We start from the raw sequence: 20,359 nt of genomic DNA on the forward strand, positions 1-20,359 counted from the left end.
TAAGTTCCTTGTGCAGGAAATATGGAAGGTAGATATCCTGGGATATCGTCAGGGGTCAAATCTCAAACGTGCAGCGCTCAAATATATACCACACCTCCCTTAGAGATAAAGAGCGTATCCTCTTCTCCGTAATCGTTATATGCGGGGGAGAGGGTACCAAATTCACAGGATCCTTTTCACCAGTACAATAATGGGTGTTCTCCTCCCATAAGTCAAGGGTGTTGTTTCCCAAAATGAAGAGGAAGAAAATATAGTGTAATACCACCTTTTATTGTACAAAAAAACACATTCAAAACATGACAGATATTGTCCCCTGGGTAGAGTATGAAGTGGCTTTTATCGGATATGTTGGAGAACCAGGTAAAGGCTCTCATGTAAGCATGGGTGGATCTCAGATGTCACAGCCCGGGTAAGAATCCCACACACGCCTGCAGAGAGTTCCACTGTCACAAATCCCCCAGTCCAAAGCACAGCACAGCACCTCCAACGCTTTTCGGACACTTCTTGTGTCCTTTTTCAAGGAGAATGGCTGTGAGTCAACTAGATTCCTAAATATAGTGCTATTCATTAGTCCATACCCAATCAGGGCCCTCTATTATTTCGCGGGCTTCCGCACCTTGCCCCACTTCCGGTCGGACCAGTAAACGTCTATTCCCCGCTTCCTGTATAAGCGGTGCGCCTTATTGTGTTGTCCCTCAGACGCTGGTGTTCCTCTGGACTCCGTATGACACCTTCCGGTGACGTATTGGAGATCCGGACGTAAGCTGCGGGCGCCATTTTTGTTTAGGGCACATCTCATTCTTTAATATAGGAGTGTTCTGGCAGTTTCACTCCGTTTTCGTCCGGACGTAAATTGCGGGCGCCATCTTTGTATGGGGCACATCTCATTCATTAATATAGGAGTGTTCTGGCAATTTATACTCCCAATCGGTGCTATAATGTATAATGGCATAAATTAGTACATAGGATAAGAGAAATATTCATCATAATTCATGACATCTAAAATCACTATTACAGCGAGAATAAAAGGACAAAATAGATAATGTATAAAAAGACTGAAAAAAAAATCTAAAAACGACATAGTAAAATTACAATCTATAAAAACCATTTTAGCTCAAAATCTGCGTTCAAACCTGTGGGTTTTAGTGTATCACAGTTATATATAATGCGCATTTCATCTTTTGCCAAGCATGTATTAAGATTTTTATTTCTAAAACCTGGATGTGCAATCTTGATACCAAAGAATCTTAAAACATGAGAGGTGGAGGAGTTATGTACAGTTTTAAAATGATAAGAAAGGGAGTGCGATTCAAGACCTTTCTTGATATTATTTAGATGCTCACTAAGACGAACCTTAAAAGGCCGTGTTGTTCGCACTCCCTTTCTTATAATCTTCCTTGTAATATTACTATGTCGTTTTTAGAAATTTTTTCTGTCTTTTTATACATTATCTATTTTGTCCTTTTATTCTCGCTGTAATAGTGATTTTAGATGTCATGAATTATGATGAATATTCCTCTTATCCTATGTACTAATTTATGCCATTATACATTATAGCACCGATTGGGAGTATAAATTGCCAGAACACTCCTATATTAATGAATGAGATGTGCCCCATACAAAGATGGCGCCTGCGATTTACGTCAGGACGAATACGGAGTGAAACTGCCAGAACACTCCTATATTAAAGAATGAGATGTGCCCTAAACAAAAATGGCGCCCGCAGCTTACGTCCGGATCTCCAATACGTCACCGGAAGGTGTCATACGGAGTCCAGAGGAACACCAGCGTCTGAGGGACAACACAATAAGGCGCACCGCTTATACAGGAAGCGGGGAATAGACGTTTACTGGTCCGACCGGAAGTGGGACAAGGTGCGGAAGCCCGCAAAATAATAGAGGGCCCTGATTGGGTATGGACTAATGAATAGCACTATATTTAGGAATCTAGTTGACTCACAGCCATTCTCCTTGAAAAAGGACACAAGAAGTGTCCGAAAAGCGTTGGAGGTGCTGTGCTGTGCTTTGGACTGGGGGATTTGTGACAGTGGAACTCTCTGCAGGCATGTGTGGGATTCTTACCCGGGCTGTGACATCTGAGATCCACCCATGCTTACATGAGAGCCTTTACCTGGCTCTCCAACATATCCGGTAAAAGCCACTTCATACTCTACCCAGGGGACAATATCTGTCATGTTTTGAATGTGTTTTTTTGTACAATAAAAGGTGGTATTACACTATATTTTCTTCCTCTTCATTTTGGGAAACAACACCCTTGACTTATGGGAGGAGAACACCCATTATTGTACTGGTGAAAAGGATCCTGTGAATTTGGTACCCTCTCCCCCGCATATAACGATTACGGAGAAGAGGATACGCTCTTTATCTCTAAGGGAGGTGTGGTATATATTTGAGCGCTGCACGTTTGAGATTTGACCCCTGACGATATCCCAGGATATCTACCTTCCATATTTCCTATTATCGACAAGGGAAAGTCGATCTAAGGGGGCCAGATCTCCGAACAGCTGCTGTAAACATATGTGGTGTTGCGCATCCTTTGTCCAGAATTTGGGGACCTTTCCATTTGTTCTATTCCTTGTGCAGGAAGTTCAAAGTTTTAAAGATCACAGCGCGGGGTCTGGCGCCCTCCTGTGGCCGTAGTGTTCCCAATCTGTGTGCACGTTCTATAATCAGATCATTACATCTGTCAGTAATATGGAGTAATTCTGGCAGTGTAAATTTGATAAAGTCGAACAACTCTTGCCCCTTCACTGACTCAGGTATGCCTATCAGGCACAGATTACATCTTCTCGACCTGTTCTCCAGGTCTTGAACTTTGTTGTGAAGGTGGTCTATTTCTTTATTGGCAGATTGCAGGGAGGATTTTAGGTCAGCTATGTCAGCGAAGTTAGCTCCCACCGTTTGCTCTGTGGATTGGAGTCTGTGGTGTAGCTGATCTATTCTCCTGCCCAGGGTATCGGTCTGTGCCTGCAGCAGTGGGCCTATGGCAGTTCTGATGGCGTCAATCATATCCCCATAAGTGACCGGGGCGTCTGGGGAGGGTAATTGCTGCAGCAATTGTGGGTACTCACTGTGCGGCGCCCCCAGGTCCCCTTGCGGGGCCTCATGCAGGGGGGGAGTGGGACCCCTGGAGTTGGATGGTGAGGAGGACGGTGCTGCGCGGCGGGAGACGGCGTCCGGCGCCATCTTGGGACCAGGAGTCTTGGCCTCTCTGTCTCTCCTGCGGCCTTGGGTGTTCGGCATTGCGCTAAAATAGCGCTTCATGCAGCGGTGGGGAGTTGTAGGAGGAATGGGGGTGGTAGCTGGCGGGCTTTGCGGAGGCTGGGAGCCGTGAAAACGGGTGTTTGGGCTCCCGGTTATCGGAGCTCTGTTCCCCTGCTACTGCTGCATCAGGGGGCGGAACCGGAAGTCCCAGGTCATCATTCTTAAAAAGACCTTAGTAGTGAATCAATTTTTAATAAAGTAATTTTTCTGTAACGAAGAACTAAGACCTATGAAGAACATAGATGAACTTGATAATTGGAGAAATATAAAGCGTTTGCATATGACTGACCTAATGTTTTGAAATTTGCTATTCATATTAATAATCTTTGAGCAATATGTGTGAAATACTTTCAATGGTGATAAATATGTAGTGTCAAATTTCATATAGTGTATTGTTTGAGGATTGATAAGGTGACTGTTATGTAACCAGAAGACCAGCAGGTATGTTTGCTTTATGTAATAAAGGTGTTGGATAAAGCATTTTTGGCTTTTTACTTTTATATTGTGTGTTGTTAATGGAATAATGTTGACAGCTGTACTAGTGATTTTAAAAACTTTTATGGTTCTTCACACTGTAATTAATCTGTTCAACATATGTTTAATGTTTCCATAAAATATAGGTAGTTTACATTCTCAGTATATGAAGGACATCCCCTTAAACTGTCTTTAATTGCTCTAAAGATAAGTAGAAACATTGAGTCCTGGGTTGCTTTACAGATACGAGAGTTAATTAATATTTATTAGAGAATTGGTTATTAAATTGTTAATATATTGATGTATGCATTATAGTTTAATGGAGGATATACAATTACAGAAATAAAGTAAAAATTGTATTGGACTCTAATTGTGTCTAACTTGTTTTACAGACGTTTGATGAGGAACTTGATAAAGAAAGAAAAATAAGGGAATATACTGAGAGAGATCTGAATGAAGCTGCACAGAGGTTGAAAATGGCTCATGATGAGATCCGCGAGCTGACTGATGATTTGCTCATTAAAAAATCAGAAATGAACGAACTTGGTAATTAATCATTGCTAGAAAGTATTTTGACATCGCTGTGCAGGGTACTGAATTATTAACATGCACTCCATTCGTTTTTGATCACATTTATACAATTATTTTTTATTTTGCTAGACCCATTTTCCATTTCTTGAAATGCTCTTTTTAATATGCTAGTCATGTTATTTGTGCAACTTTATTTGCTAGACACATTTACCAAAGCTATAGTAAAATATTTTTTTCTAATGACTTACACTAGCAACCCCATATAGTTTTGTTAGCTTGTTCTTTAAATAACAAGAGCAGTACTTTTAAGTATTTATCTCTAAAAATTGTGCTAATGTATATTATATAGTGGTCGCTGATAACACTTGATCCCCTACTAGTGGGAACACTTAACCTTACCACCACAATAGTGTTATATAGCGCCCATTGTTGACAATTTATATATAATTTCTGTCTTTCCACTCTTTAAATAGACATAAATGAATTGTGCATGTATAAGACATTTATTAAAATTTATGTCACGTAAATATAAGCGATTTTTTTCAACAGTTATTTATAGTTTCTCAATTCACAGAAGAATACAAGTACCCAACATGTTTCGTCTCATAAGACTTCATCAGGGGTTTGTTTTTTATATAAATCTCTTATGTCCTCTATAGGGGACTACTAGGTCAAGATGGATAACTCAACTGTGGAAAACTCAAACTGTCTCTGTAAGAAGTGATGTTTTTATATTCACTACAAATATTTTTTCTCTTTCAATGGTTCTGGTGACATAGCTCACATTGGGATGTAGAAGGGTCCGGAGGAGCAAGGCACCTATGCTAAAAGCTTTGAGAGGTAGGCTCCTCCCTCTGCATCCCAGAATCCCCAGTTCGTTTTAGTTGCCCACCGGAGTGGGTGCTATGCTGAAAGGGCTGCAGGGCAGCCAGAAGATTTTGGTTAGTTAGTTAGGTGTTTTTTTATTTTATATAGTTTTTACACTTAGTTAGGTAGGAAACAGTGTGAGGATTCTATTAGAATCCACACACTGTCAGCGCAGCAGGGGCTGACAGAAGCACTGTCTGGTCTCTCTGTGCAGCACTTTTCAGCCTCTTTGGAGAGGCTGCCTGGGCCCTGGAGTGTCCCTGAACCGGCTCCTCGCAGGAAGGGGATCAAAGGGGACAAGCGCTCCGTGATGGCATCGGCCATTTTACACAGGACTTGCAAGCTGAATTCTCCATAGCAGATAGCAGCTTGCTACAGGGTCTACGGGCAAATCCAAGTGGTCCCAAAACAGAGGATTAGGAGAATTTGCATACTGGGAGCGGCTACAGGGGTGATTGATTCTCCTGGGCATCGCCATCCCCACTATCCGGAGTAAGTGTCAGGAGGCTTCAGACAGATAAGTACTACCTATACATTGACTAAGTACTATTCGCCTGTCACTTTGCACTGTGCGATTATTAATCATGACAGAAAGGCAGTCTGCAGCCTTGGGGGAGGGAGACCTTAACACATTGAGCGTGTGCAGAGTTTGTGCACTAGTATAAACCCCTGAACAGATGACTCAAGGGGATATGTGCCCTGTTGCTCAGCTGTGAGACCCATGGGTGCTACAACTCAGAGGGTAGAGCAGACAGAACCAGCGTAAGCTACGGTTCTTGGCAGGTCAGTTACTGCTTTAGTGCAGTTTTTTGATAAGCAGAGGGATGAAATGGTGAAATCTCCTAGACCTATGTCATCCTCTCAACATTCTTCTGGCTCCTTTCCATTAACACAAGGAGAATCAGTTTTGCTGCAAGTGATGCAGGATACAGCTAAGGGTATCAACAGATTTAATGCACTTCTGGATAATGATGATTTGCCTGTCCCCGGTGTGTAGGATTTGATCTTAGATGTCAAACAAGCTGTAAGCTTATCTGATGATGACAAAGGCAAAAGGGGTGTTTAAAAGACAGCGTAGAGAGGCTGTTACTATTCCTTTAGATTCATTTTTGCAAGACCTGTTGGAGGGGGCTTGGAAAACGCCCGATAAGAGACTCCAGATGCCTAAAAGGTTTTTGAACCTTTACCCTATGCCAGAGGAGCATGTAAATCTTTGGGAAAAAGGTCCCTTGGTTGACGCACCGGGAGCTAGATTATCAAAAGCTACCGTGCTTCCCGTTCAAGGAGGTGCTGCATTTAAAGACCCTGTTGAGAAAAAGCTTAAAGCAATTTTTGAAGGTCTGAGGTTTACCCTTAGACCTATTATTGCTTCTGCATGGGTTTCTATGATTATATGGGCAAATGCTAAGTGTGCAATGGTACATTCAGGTCTTAATTCTGGCTGAAAAATTAAAGGCTGCGACAGAGTATAATTTAGAGGCTGGAGAAGAGGTGCTCAAAATGGCTTCCAGGGTTTCTGCGGTCTCTGTGAATTCTAGGAGAGTTCTGTAGCTCAAGGCCTGGGAGGCAGACAATGATTCCAAAAAGTCTTTAGAAGTGTTGGCTTTTAAAGGGAACCTTCTGTTTGGTTCTGAATTGGAGTACATTATTAAACAGGCTACGGGGGGGGGGGGGGGGGGGGGGCGAGGGTGGAGTACCTTTCTGCCTGCCACTACCGTTAAACAGAACTCAAGATTCTCTGCCTTTCGGTCGTCCTTTCATCCCTCCCCTAGAGGAGGTGCGTCCTTTAAAGGACAATCCTACAGAGGAAAATTCCAGCCGGGAGAGGGGAAGGCCCCAAAATCCCGCTTGGGTGCTTTCAATTAGAAACAGAGCCCCAAAGGTGAGGAAAAATCCTCAGCATGACAACCAGGAGATTCCCCTATCTGTTCTCAGAGTGGGGGGTCGCCTCCTGCAATATCGGGACACTTGGGCCTTATTGGAACAGGATCCTTGGGTCCTGGATGTAGGTTCTCTCGTATACAAGATAAACTTGAGAGATTTACCACCAAAAAGGTTCTTACCTACACCATTACCAAAAGAGGCACGTCTCAGAAAAGCCCTTTTGGGGGCTACTCAGTCTCTTCAAGAAAAAGGTGTGGTGGTCCCTGTACCGCGGGAGGAGAGAAAGAAGGGGTTTTACTCCATTCTTTTCCTAGTACCCAAACCAGACGGATCTTTCAGACCCATTCTGAACTTGACATCTTTAAATCTTCACCTGTGGGTGGATCATTTCAAAATGGAGTCCCTGAGGTCGGTTTTATTGAGCCTGGACCAAGGAGAATTTTTGTCATCAATGGACATCCACGCATATTTACACATCCCCATCTGCAGGGAACATCAGTCTTTACTACGCTTCACAACAGGAGACTTACATTGCCAGTTTCAGGCTCTACCCTTTGGACTGCCCATGGCCCAAGGGTATTTACAAAAATCATGTCTGTGATGGCAGCCGTTCTCAGATAAAAAATTGCAGCAGTGCTTGGCAGAGGCTATTCTGTTTTTACCGAATCCCGGCTGGCTGCTAAATTTTCAGAAGTCCCATTTGGTCCCTTCCCAGAGGATTAAGTTCCTGGGAGTCCTACTAAACACTCACTTACATTGGGTGTTTCTCCCGGAATCAAAGGCCAGGGACATTTGTCATCTGGTTGCATCGATTCTGGAATTGCCAGATCCATCAGTTTGGAGATGTTTGAAGTTGCTGGGCAAAATGATGGCAACTTTTGAGACTCTTCGATACGCCAGGTTCTATTCTCGAGCGTTTTAGTGGAACATATTGGCTTGTTGGTCGGGGAACCCAAAGACCATGAAGACCGAATCAGTGAAACTGACGTCAGAAACAAGGTCCTCATTGGTATGGTGGACAGAGGTGGACTCCCTTCAATGGGGCCGGTCTCTTCAGACATGGGATTGGCTGGTGGTCACCACCAATGCCAGTCTCAGGGGCTGGGGAGCTGTAGTTCTGGATTTGAGACTTCATGGCCTGTGGGCCAGGGAGGAGTCGGCTCTCCCTATCAATGTGCTGGAGCTTCGGGCAGTCTAGAAGACGTTGTCTCAGGCGGAGAACAGGTTAAAGGGTTTACCTTTAAGAATCCAGTCGGACAATGCCACAGCGGTGGCATACTTGAATCATCAAGGGGGCACATGCAGCAAGATGGCAATGCTGGAAGTGTCACAGATACTGATATGGGCAGAAAAGAATGTTCTGGCCTTGTCGGCAGTATTCATTCCAGGAGTACGGAATGTGGAAGCAGACTTCTTAAGCAGAGAGGAGCTTCTACAAGGAGAATGGGTGCTGAATCCACAGGTGTTCCAGGAGATTGTGGCTCATTGGGGGATTCAATCATCAAGTGCCCAGGTTCTTTTCCAAGACCAGGGATCCACTGGCGACAGTAGTGGATGCTATGACGGTGCCTTGGACGGGGAGACTGGGATACATCTTTCCTCCTTTTCCTATGATTGCCAGAGTGCTGAAGAGAGTCAAGTCCCAGGGGATTGCTGTCATAATGATAGCGCCAGATTGGCCAAGGAGATCTTGGTACTCCAGCATTCGGAGACTGTCAATAGAGTCGTGGCATCTACCTCTGCGACCAGACCTGCTAAGACAAGGCCCGTTCTTTCATCAGGATATAGCTCGGCTAACTTTGACGGCCTGGCTATTGAAACCGCCATCTTAAAAAAAAAAAGGATTTTCAGAGGCGTTGATAAGTACTATGATTAAGACTAGGAAGCCGGTGTCTTCAGCAAATTATTATAGGGTCTGGAATACTTATATTCGATGGTGTGAGCGGCAAAAGGCTCACACTGCTAGATTCAAGTTGTCTAAGTTGCTTGAATTCCTACAGGACGGTTCTTCAGTCTCTTAATGTTCAGATTTCGGGGAAACTTGAAAGTGGGAGGCGTGGCCACGGCAGGACGTGAGTGAGGGCGTGCATCCAGGCTCCCCCGAGCACGCCGTTGCCATGAAATAATTTCTCGCGGGCAAACAAGCTCCGATGGTGGAGGAAAGACCAAGCCTCCCACCTGCAAGTACTGCCGGCTAGCTGCGAGCTGACAACACCGGCGGAGAGACTGTGGAGAGAGCATCCGGTCCGAGTGAGAGACGGCTTCCGGAGTCGTGACGCAGCACCAGGAGGTCCATCCGGAGTGCGCCTCCAGCAGTGCCTGCCCGGAAAACAGGCGGTGGGGCCACGACCTCGGCAAGGCGCCCGTACTGAATCCCCGTGAGCGGTTGGTGTGAGCAGCCACGTCCGGGGAGTGCCAGAGCGGCCGGAGAGCAAGCCTGCTGGGGAGAGAGCCTTTTCCAGGGCACAGAGAGAACGTTGGTCCCCCAGTACATCCCGGCCGGTCCAGTGGTCAGCGAACCGCCCAACAACCGCTACCCCGCCTGAGCCTTGGTGAGAGACAGGCTGACGGACAGGCTGTGGCCATCTTACAGCGAAGCCGCAAGCCGGTAGAACTATCCATGAAGAGGCCCGATCCGTGGCCACTGTGAGGCACCTGTTGGCCACAGCAAGGTCGAAAGAGTGGTGGGTGAGTCCTACTGGGCAAGGCCTGATTGACTGTTATCCCGCATACCTTACCTGATAAAACCGCATGTACTGTAAGGCACATGATAATTACCCCAATAACACAACCAGTGGGGACTCTATATGGCACAGGGGACATTGCACAGCCTGGAACACGGTGCCTGATCTGTGCCAAGTAGGTAATACCCATCTGAAGTTAGGCCTGGGGTACACCCATATGAGAATCTGAGGAAGATCGGTGAAGGTGTATTGGTGAATTAAGCCAGATCCCGGGTGTGAGATGGGTGTCTGGCTGGTACACATATTGAACCTGGATTGGTTGCTTCTGGCTAATAGGTCATATTTGTAAGTGGCCGGGGTCAAGCCCGGATAAACCCAAAAGCAAGGTTATAAGTTTGTGGACTGTCTGAGACCTTGCGATCCTCAGGGTCATTGGGGCAACTTTTTTTTCTCCTCATATAAGAAAAGGTGCCACTGGTTCACACCATGAGTAAAGCAGGCAGGAACTCGGCTGCGGCCAAATTAGAAAAATATGCCAGGTCACAAGCAGGCAACAGCTCTCAGATAAGTACTCTGTCATCTACTCCCACTAAGGAGAATAAAAATCCGCCACCCCCTGAGGTAACGCTGCAGCAAGTTCTCGAGGCAATAAACACCTGCGAAACCCGTCTCCTTGAGCAAATTAATAAAGTTCAGTCAGACTATTAAGGAATGATGCTCAAAAAATCTGTGAGAGAGTAACAGAGACAGAGACCCGTATTGCGGCAGTGGAAGATATAATCGGCCCACTACAGTCTCAGGTCAAATCTATGAACGGCCAAATGACTGATATTCGACAAAAAATGTCAGACATGGAAGGGAGGCTTAGACGGAACAATATTCCTTTTATTGGGTTTGAGGAGCGGATAGAAGGCAATGCCCCTGAGAAATTTTTGGAGGGCTGGCTAATACAGATATTTGGCATCAAGGCCTTTACAGCACAATTTGCAATAGAGAGAGCCCACCGAATCCCTGGACGGGCTCCCCCTCCGGGTGGCCCAGCCCGCACATTGATAGCAAAGTTCCTAAACTTCAAAGACCGGGACAGTGTGTTAAGACTGGCCAGGGACAAGGAGGAATTTGCCTTCAATGGAAAAAGGATCTCTGCCTTCCCGGACTTTCCCCTAGAGGTCCAGAAGGATCGGGCAAAATTTAGGGAAGTAAAAGCACGTCTCAGGGAGTTGGAGGTGAAGTATTCTATGCTCTATACGTCAAAACTGAGGGTTCTGGCGGATGGAGCTACAAAATTTTTCTTCACTCCCGGGGAGGCGGCAAAGTGGCTTGATGCCACATACCCTGGAAGAAAACAGCTCTCTGCGAGTTAAGATGCTTAAAATGGCTGGGCATTGGTTCTTGCATCGTTAGTTTTTATGCCTGTTTCTCTGTTTATGCCAATTCTCATTATGTAATGTCAAGAGTCGAGTGCCCTAGGTGGCACATATATATTGAATATACAGGGCTGCTGTGCAAGCTGGGGTGTGGAACCAACGGGGAAAAAATTAGTGGTAATCTTTTTTCCTTTGGTCCCTTTTTTTTTCCTTTATTTTCCCGCTTTATGTTTTGTACAGATTCTGTGCCAGGCGGCGGGGGGATGGGGGTAGGCCTCTTTGGTGGCCATTAGTCAATTGCTCCAGAAGAAAATACTGGTAGTGTTAGTGTAAAAGGGGGGGAGGGGTTATATGTGGAAGAGGGGTAGGGATATAGGTATGTCATGGGATTTGGCTATACAGGGTGGGGGAGGGGGGGGTATTTGTATATGTGTTTATGTATTTGTCTAGACAAGTTCACATATTTGTGGAATGTGCTATTGATCACGTACGGTTCTGTATACTTATGGTGTACATTCCACCCCCGTTCTCATATGATGTGGTGAGAAGGGTGGTGGAATTTGCAGCGTCGTACCAGGATAATGTGATGATATGCCTGGGCGACTTTAATAAGGTGCTGCAGCCACGCCTTGATAGATGGATGAGGTCGGAGAAAGAAATTCTTAGTGAAGGGCACAAATTTTTGGATTTTATAGAGGAGATAGGGTGGAAAGATCCCTGGCGAATGAGAAATCCAGACCTCCAGCAGTTTTCTTGCTATTCGTCCTCCCACAAAGCGTTTTCCAGGATAGATCTTATACTGGTTTCTGAAAAGGCTCTTACAATGGTCAGGGACGTCCAATATAGGGCACGTGGGATCTTGGACCATTCACCAGTTATTATGGAGTTAGATCTAGAGGTACAGTTGGGGTTTAGATACTGGAAAATGCAGGCATATTGGCTAACTCAAATAGGGGAGACAGAGGAGGTGGGGGGAAGGATAGATGAGTTCTTTTAGGAGAATGAAGGGTCCTCCTCAAACATTGTTGTGTGGGATGCCTTCAAGGCCTATCTAAGAGGGTGTTTATTAAAAGGATAGCCTGTCTGAAGCTCTCAAGTCGTAAGAAGGCGAGGGAATTGGAGGCCAAGATGATTAATTTAGAAAACATTTTTCTTGTCAACAAGACAGATATAGCTAGGTCTGCATGGCAGGCTGCCCAAAAAGAGTGGGTAGAATACCTGCAGGAGGTTACGTGCCGTCGGCTGTCCTCGGGGTCTCAGAGGTGGTATGCCAACTCAGACCGAACTGGGAAATTCCTGGCACATATAATGAAACAGGAAAGTCTGTCCAATATTATATCTGTAATTAAGTTAGAATCAGGACTAGAGGTGACCAAAACCCCCGAGATAACTGAATGCTTCTCTGCGCACTTCGAGGAGGTTTATAAGTCCAAATTAATGTGTAGTAATGAAGCCATTGGAGAATATCTGGCAGGTATGAAACTCCCAAAGCTCCCCTCCGCTTCAAGTGATATTCTGTAGGCCCCTCTGACAATGGAGGAAGTAAGAGTTGCTATTAACTCATTTCCAGGGGGTAAAGCCCCAGGCCTCGACGGATTCCCTGCAGAGGTATACCATAAATACATTAATCAACTGGGCCCGCATCTGCTGAAGGTCTTCCAGAATATAGAGCTAGAAGAGTGCATCCCTCAGTCAATGACAGAGGCGGCAATAATTATGATCCCTAAGAGCGGCAAAGACCCGACCCGTGTAGACTCCTACAGGCCTATATCATTAATAACATACAGTATGCTAAAATATTGGCAACTAGACTGCAGAGAGTAATAGACCAAATAGTCCACCCCGATCAAACGGGCTTCATGGCAGGGAAGTCTACCATGATTAATCTTCGCAGGGCGTATATATACCTCCAGGGGGTGGGGTTGAGGGGGTCGGATGCAGTGCTTGCGTCATTTGACGCGAGCAAGGCATTCGACTCGGTCGAATGGCCGTTCCTATGGAGGGTGCTACAGGCCTTCGGGTTTGGGGAGAAGTTTATTAAACGGGTTTCAGTGCTCTATCCAAAGCCCAGGGCCAGAGTGACCATCAATGGGTTTACATCCTCTGCCTTCTCTCTTTCTAGAGGGACGCGCCAGGGGTGTCCTCTATCCCGTTTGCGGTGGTGGTGGAGCCCCTGGCGTGTGTCCTGAGAACAGCCCTGGGGGAGGTGAATAGGGGTAGGGCTCCCAATAGAAACTTAGTATCGCTTAATGCGGATGATCTAATGGTGGGTCTGGAGGTGCCCGGTGAGCTACCAGGGATATTAAAGTATATTCAGGAGTTTGGGGGATACTCCGGCCTTACAATGAACTGGGATAAATCTAACTTTATACAGATAGGAAAAGAAGGGGGGATAGGCCAAGGGATCGGGGTACAACTCAACAAGGTGGATACATTTAAATACCTGGGTATATGGCTCACTAGGAACGCAGCAGATTTTATCGCTGAGAACTTAACCCCGTTCATTAAAGAACTTAAGTCCAAATGCCGTAGCTGGTCCATGCTTCTGTTAACACAAATAGGCCGGGTAAATATGATAAAAATGTCAATATTGCCCAAATTTCGGTACTTGTTTCCTAGCACGGCCACAATCGCGGGCATCGTGTACCTTAAAGTTAAGGTACACGATGCCGGCAAAGGCAAAATCGCGGGCATCGCGTCGGTCGCGGCCATTAACATAGCCCCCGACGCGACGCCCGAGATTTTGCCATAGGCTTCAATGTTAAAATATTTTTTAACATTGAAATCGGGAGCATCGCGTCGGTCTTGTGCCATTATAATGGCACAAGATGAGATGGACTTGATAAAGTCCATCTCACATGTGAAATGGGCCAATATGACCCATTGTATATGGTCCCGTCGTCACCCCACGATTGACGCCAACCCGAAGCGTGGCGAGCGCAGCGAGCCCACGAGGGGCAGCAGTGCGCGTCCTCCGATCTTTTCATACCCCTACTATCCACGTCGGCGTGGAGACGAGAATATAAAGTGTGGCGAGCGCAGCGAGCCACCGAGCCCGAAGCGTGGCGAGCGGACGCGTATACCTGTGAAGTTATACGCGTCCCCTCGCGGGGCACGCTGCGCTCGCCACGCTTCGGGCTCGGTGGCTCGCTGCGCTCACCACACTTTATATTCTCAACTCCACGCCGACGTGGATAGTAGGGGTATGAAAAGGTCGGAGGACGCGCACCGCCGACCCTCGCGGGCTCGCCACGCTTCGGGTTGGCTTCAATCGTGGGGTGGCGTTGAGGGGGTCAAATTGGGGGTCTGGGGAATATTTTACATTGAAGGCAATGTAAAATAGGGTTCCAGGGACCCTATTCAAATTTGATTCAATGTAAAAATCGCGTCGGTCGCATCGCATGCGATGCAACAGACGCGATTTTTCCGACACTACCACCCCGATGCAAATCGGGGTGGCCGTGCTAGGAAACAATTACCCAAATTTCTGTATATAGTTCAAAATTCCCCAGTGTTTATTGGGGATGAGCACTTCAGGAAAATAAAAAGTGTGGTATCCACATTCATTTGGAAGGATAAACAGCCTAGAGTTAGAATGGACATTCTGTGCCGGGATAGAGATGGAGGAGGCTTGGCCCTTCCGAATTTTAAAACATATTACATGGCCGCACAGATGGTTCAGCTGTGTGCATGGGTCAGGCTCTAAGAGGACTCAGCAGAGCTACGAGACCTTGTGGAGTGTCTGGACCCAGATTACACCCCTCTCCAGAGACTCCTCATTGGGGGGCTTCGGAGGGATTTACCCCCGATAGTTAACCAGGCCACCAAAGTATTGAGATGGGCATGTAAACTAACAAAGGCAGTGGGTCTGGATCCAGACACTTCTATTCTCTCCCTGCCGGGTATGAGGGACTTAAAGGAGCAACAGGGGGGATAATATGTAAACTATTTGGAATTTGCTCAATAGGCCAATGGTGTCAAGACGGGGTGTTAAAATCATTTTCCCAGTTGCAAGTGGAGTATGGGTACCGAAGGAATCCTTCTTTAGATACCTCCAAACAAGAAGCGCCATGACTCAATTTGGGAAGGTTACATCTTGGACGGTGGAAGAAGCTCCATGTAAAAAATTTGTTAAACAACTAGTAAGGGGCAAGCGCCTTTATAAAATGTACCATTATCTATACTCATTCATCCTAGCAGATGAACTTGGGGCCCTCCGGGCTAAATGGTCCGAAGATATTCCCCAGTTAGACGAAAATAGGTGGAGGAAGGCCCTGGCAGGTCCCCGGCAAGCGACCAATTTGATGCGGACGCAACAGGTCCAATTTAACATCCTGCATAGGATCTATATAACGCCAGTCAAAAAGAAAAAATATGCAGGGGCTGTGTCTGACAGCTGCCCAAAGTGTGGAGAGGGGGCGGCCTCATTTGACCACTTGTTGTGGAGCTGCCGGACGGTGAGTAGATTCTGGGAAGAAATTATTAAAACCCTAGTCCAAATAGGAGCCCCACGAGGAGCCCTAAACAAACTTAATTTAATCCAGGGGATAGGGGTAGATGGGGCAATCAATCAGGAAATTAATCAACTGGTAAAGAACCTAGCGGCACTTGCAAAGGTCATAATAGCCCGTCGGTGGATGTCCCCCTTGGCCCCGCTTCATGGGGAATGGGTGAACCTAGTCAACCAGACCAGCGAACACGAGAAATTTGTATACGCATCCCGGGGAACGACTACTAAGTACCATGGCATATGGGGTTACTGGAATATGTCAATTAACCATAGAGTTTTAAATAGCGAAAGACTGAATAGTTAGGCACGTTAGAACACGTTAGAAGCAGAAGACACAAGTTGTGACCTCAAAATAGAGGCCCTATACTATTTCCCTAGATAGTAGGGATCCTATTTTTACAAAATCTTAAGAGATGATAGCCACAAGCTTTAAGGGAGCGTAAATTAGGTTAGGTAGCTACCACTACCACACAAAAAAAAAGGGTGAAAGGGATAATATAATAAATTATTAACAAGTCTCAAAGGAGCGAAAAACTTTGAAGTCTTTAAATCTTCACCTGTGGGTGGATCATTTCAAAATGGAGTCCCTGAGGTCGGTTTTATTGAGCCTGGACCAAGGAGAATTTTTGTCATCAATGGACATCCACGCATATTTACACATCCCCATCTGCAGGGAACATCAGTCTTTACTACGCTTCGCAACAGGAGACTTACATTGCCAGTTTCAGGCTCTACCCTTTGGACTGCCCACGGCCCCGAGGGTATTTACAAAAATCATGTCTGTGATGGCAGCCGTTCTCAGATTAAAAATTGCAGCAGGGCTTGGCAGAGGCTATTCTGTTTTTACCGAATCCCGGCTGGCTGCTAAATTTTCAGAAGTCCCATTTGGTCCCTTCCCAGAGGATTAAGTTCCTGGGAGTCCTACTAAACACTCACTTACATTGGGTGTTTCTCCCGGAATCAAAGGCCAGGGACATTTGTCATCTGGTTGCATCGATTCTGGAATTGCCAGATCCATCAGTTTGGAGATGTTTGAAGTTGCTGGGCAAAATGATGGCAACTTTTGAGACTCTTCGATACGCCAGGTTCTATTCTCGAGCGTTTTAGTGGAACATATTGGCTTGTTGGTCGGGGAACCCAAAGACCATGAAGACCGAATCAGTGAAACTGACGTCAGAAACAAGGTCCTCATTGGTATGGTGGACAGAGGTGGACTCCCTTCAATGGGGCCGGTCTCTTCAGACATGGGATTGGCTGGTGGTCACCACCAATGCCAGTCTCAGGGGCTGGGGAGCTGTAGTTCTGGATTTGAGACTTCATGGCCTGTGGGCCAGGGAGGAGTCGGCTCTCCCTATCAATGTGCTGGAGCTTCGGGCAGTCTAGAAGACGTTGTCTCAGGCGGAGAACAGGTTAAAGGGTTTACCTTTAAGAATCCAGTCGGACAATGCCACAGCGGTGGCATACTTGAATCATCAAGGGGGCACATGCAGCAAGATGGCAATGCTGGAAGTGTCACAGATACTGATATGGGCAGAAAAGAATGTTCTGGCCTTGTCGGCAGTATTCATTCCAGGAGTACGGAATGTGGAAGCAGACTTCTTAAGCAGAGAGGAGCTTCTACAAGGAGAATGGGTGCTGAATCCACAGGTGTTCCAGGAGATTGTGGCTCATTGGGGGATTCAATCATCAAGTGCCCAGGTTCTTTTCCAAGACCAGGGATCCACTGGCGACAGTAGTGGATGCTATGACGGTGCCTTGGACGGGGAGACTGGGATACATCTTTCCTCCTTTTCCTATGATTGCCAGAGTGCTGAAGAGAGTCAAGTCCCAGGGGATTGCTGTCATAATGATAGCGCCAGATTGGCCAAGGAGATCTTGGTACTCCAGCATTCGGAGACTGTCAATAGAGTTGTGGCATCTACCTCTGCGACCAGACCTGCTAAGACAAGGCACGTTCTTTCATCAGGATATAGCTCGGCTAACTTTGACGGCCTGGCTATTGAAATTGCCATCTTAAAGAAAAAAGGATTTTCAGAGGCGGTGATAAGTACTATGATTAAGGCTAGGAAGGTGTCTTCAGCAAATTATTATAGGGTCTGGAATACTTATATTCGATGGTGTGAGCGGCAAAAGGCTCACACTGCCAGATTCAAGTTGTCTAAGTTGCTTGAATTCCTACAGGACGGTTCTTCAGTCTCTTAAGGTTCAGATTTCGGCCTTATCTATTTTCTTTCAGAAAAGAGTGGCTATGATGCCTAAGGTACAAACTTTCCTGCAAGGGGTTACCAGATTAAACCCTCCATACAAACAACCTGTAGCACCATAGGATTTGTCTTTGGTGCTGGCAGTTCTTCATATACCTCCGTTTGAACCATTAATGTCGGCTGACCTAAAAGTTCTTACTTGGAAATTAACTTTTTTGTTAGCGATTTCCTCTGCTAAGAGTGTTTCAGAGCATTGTCTTGTAAGCCTCCATTTCTGATTTTTCACGATGATAGGGCTGTGCTGAGAACAGTCCCTAAATTTTTGCCAAAAGTGGTTTCTGCTTTCCATTTAAACCAGGATATCGATCTTCCAGTATTTCAACCCCCTGATGGGTCCAGGAAGAGGGACAAATTAAAGAATTTGGATGTTGTTCACACTTTGCGTATTTATGTGGACAGAGTTAAGGATTTTCCGTATGACAGATTCTTTGCCTCCACAAAAGAGGCTGGCCTGCTTCAAGACAGACCATTGCCAGGTGGCTTAGATCAGTAATTGCTTTTGCATATACTAAAGTTGGTAGGCCAGTACCTGGCAGGATAAATGCACATACCAGCAGGTCGGTTGCTGCCTCTTGGGTGGTACACCATGGGGCTACAGCCGAGCAAGTATGCAGGGCTGCCACTTGGTCATCTGTTCACACTTTTCCAAATTCTATAGGTTCCATGAGTTCGCGTTGGAGGACGCATCATTCGGGCGAGCAGTGAGTACTGCAAACCTGAGCTTACCCTCCCAAAGGACCGGCTCTTGAACGTCCCAATGTGAGTTGTGTCACCAGGACCATTGAAAGAGAAAAAGGGATTTTTGTAAGAACTTCCCGTTCGAATCCCTTTCTCTGATATGGTCCTGGTGACACAGCAATCCCTCCCTTACGCTCAGTCAGTATTGCCGTTTTCATGATATGTCATGTTATAATGGTTATGTTAATGTATTGTGCATATAATATGTTCAGGCGTTGTACTGAGTTAATGTTTTCCAGTGGGCTTTGGAAGGTGAACTGAGGATTGTGGGATTCAGAGGGAGGAACCTCTCAAAGCTTTTAGCATAGGTGCCTGGCTCCTCCGGACCCTCCTACATCCCAATGTGAGCTGTGTCACCAGGACCATATCAGATAAAGGGATTCGAAGGGTAAGTTCTTACAAGAATCCCTTTTTCAGATGTACAGATGGAGCCCCTGCCATCCTTGACAGGGGCTTGCCAGACCCTCCCCGCTGGCGAGCGCTGGCGGCAGGGGCTTCACTGAACTGGGACGCGCATGCATCTCACACGCACGCGCGTCCCAGTCTCTCGGAGAGGACACTGCATGTCCCTGCCCGTCTCCGCTGCAGGGAGATGGGAAGGGTTAGGTGCGGCAAGGGCGACGGCGGGGACCGGAGGAAGGCTCCGTTGCCCTGGGGGCGCGCGCGCACCCCCTGGCGGGGCTGGCGTGATGGCGGGGCTGGCGTTAGAAAGGCCAGCTCTACAAAGATGAAGCCAGCCCCATCTGTAGTTGAAATGTTCATTGCCTTCTTTATGAGAGTACCTACTTAGTGCCCATCTTAAAGGGGAACGATAATATATTTCAATAAACCAAAATAGGGCTTTTTCCAGGGCATTCAAATAAAGCCCAAAAGAAAAAGTGTAGATAGTGAAAGGATCATCTATCCTCAAAATGAAGGATACATCACTTCTCCTGCAGGTTGGTCACTGAGGAGAACACATGCACATACGGCCAGGAGTGGCCATTCAACTTGTTCTAAAAATAGCCATCCAAGGGAAATGAATTATTATATTTTCACCTTGGCAGCCTCTGTAGGGGGAATCTGCCAATAGTCTTTGGTAAGGTCAAGAGTTGTCAAGTATTGGCTTTGGGTCAATTGCTTGATCATCTCATCAACGCGTTTCATGGGATAGGCATCAAATTTAGATACCTGGTTCAACCTGCAGAAATCGTTGCAGAAGTGCAAGTCTCTGGATGGCTTGGGTGGACTGGTGGACTCTTCAATAACCCCCAGGCATAACACATCTTCCACTTCCTTACCTACTGTGTCCCTCTTTGCCTCGGGTATCTGGTACGGCCACAGATTGACCACTACCCCTGGAGTTGTCAAGATGTCAAGGCTTGATGATCTTCGTTCTCCTGAGAGTTGCCTAAGAGACATCTAAGTTTCTCTTAACCATGTTTTGCGCTTGTTGTGTCTTGACCTCGTCTGTCAATTGGGACCACACAAGCCGAGATCTTGGCCACTCTTGCAGTTGCTGTCTCCGAACTTTACTTCCAAGGTTTCAGAAGATTTATATGATTTGTTCTGTGTGGCCTTCCGTTTTCCCGGGTTGGCTTATACAATACGTTTCTGGTTCCACAACCTTGAGCACTGTATATGGCCCTTGTCAATGGGCATACTGTTTGCCCTCCACTATGGGTACCAGAACTAAGACCTTGCCCCCAGGGTTAAACCCCAGTTTCTCAGCCGAGACATCATAATGACGTTTCTGTCTAGACTGAGCCTGAGTCAT

At 46.4% G+C, this 20,359-nt stretch overlaps 1 protein-coding gene across 5 annotated transcripts in view; it reads left to right on the plus strand.

Moving 5' to 3' along the window:
- Positions 1 to 20,359, plus strand: part of CCDC30 (coiled-coil domain containing 30) — a 502,866-nt gene that overhangs the window by 98,137 nt on the left and 384,370 nt on the right. For all 5 annotated transcript variants that reach the window (XM_083162765.1, XM_083162761.1, XM_083162762.1 and 2 more), the window contains exon 5: positions 4,151 to 4,304. In XM_083162765.1, coding sequence (XP_083018891.1) covers positions 4,151 to 4,304 — 154 coding nt within the window. The remainder of the gene's footprint in view (positions 1 to 4,150; positions 4,305 to 20,359) is intronic.

This window comes from Crinia signifera, chromosome 19 (genome assembly GCF_055691185.1).
Source record: "Crinia signifera chromosome 19, ASM5569118v1, whole genome shotgun sequence".
In the NCBI taxonomy this organism is placed as follows: domain Eukaryota; kingdom Metazoa; phylum Chordata; class Amphibia; order Anura; family Myobatrachidae; genus Crinia; species Crinia signifera.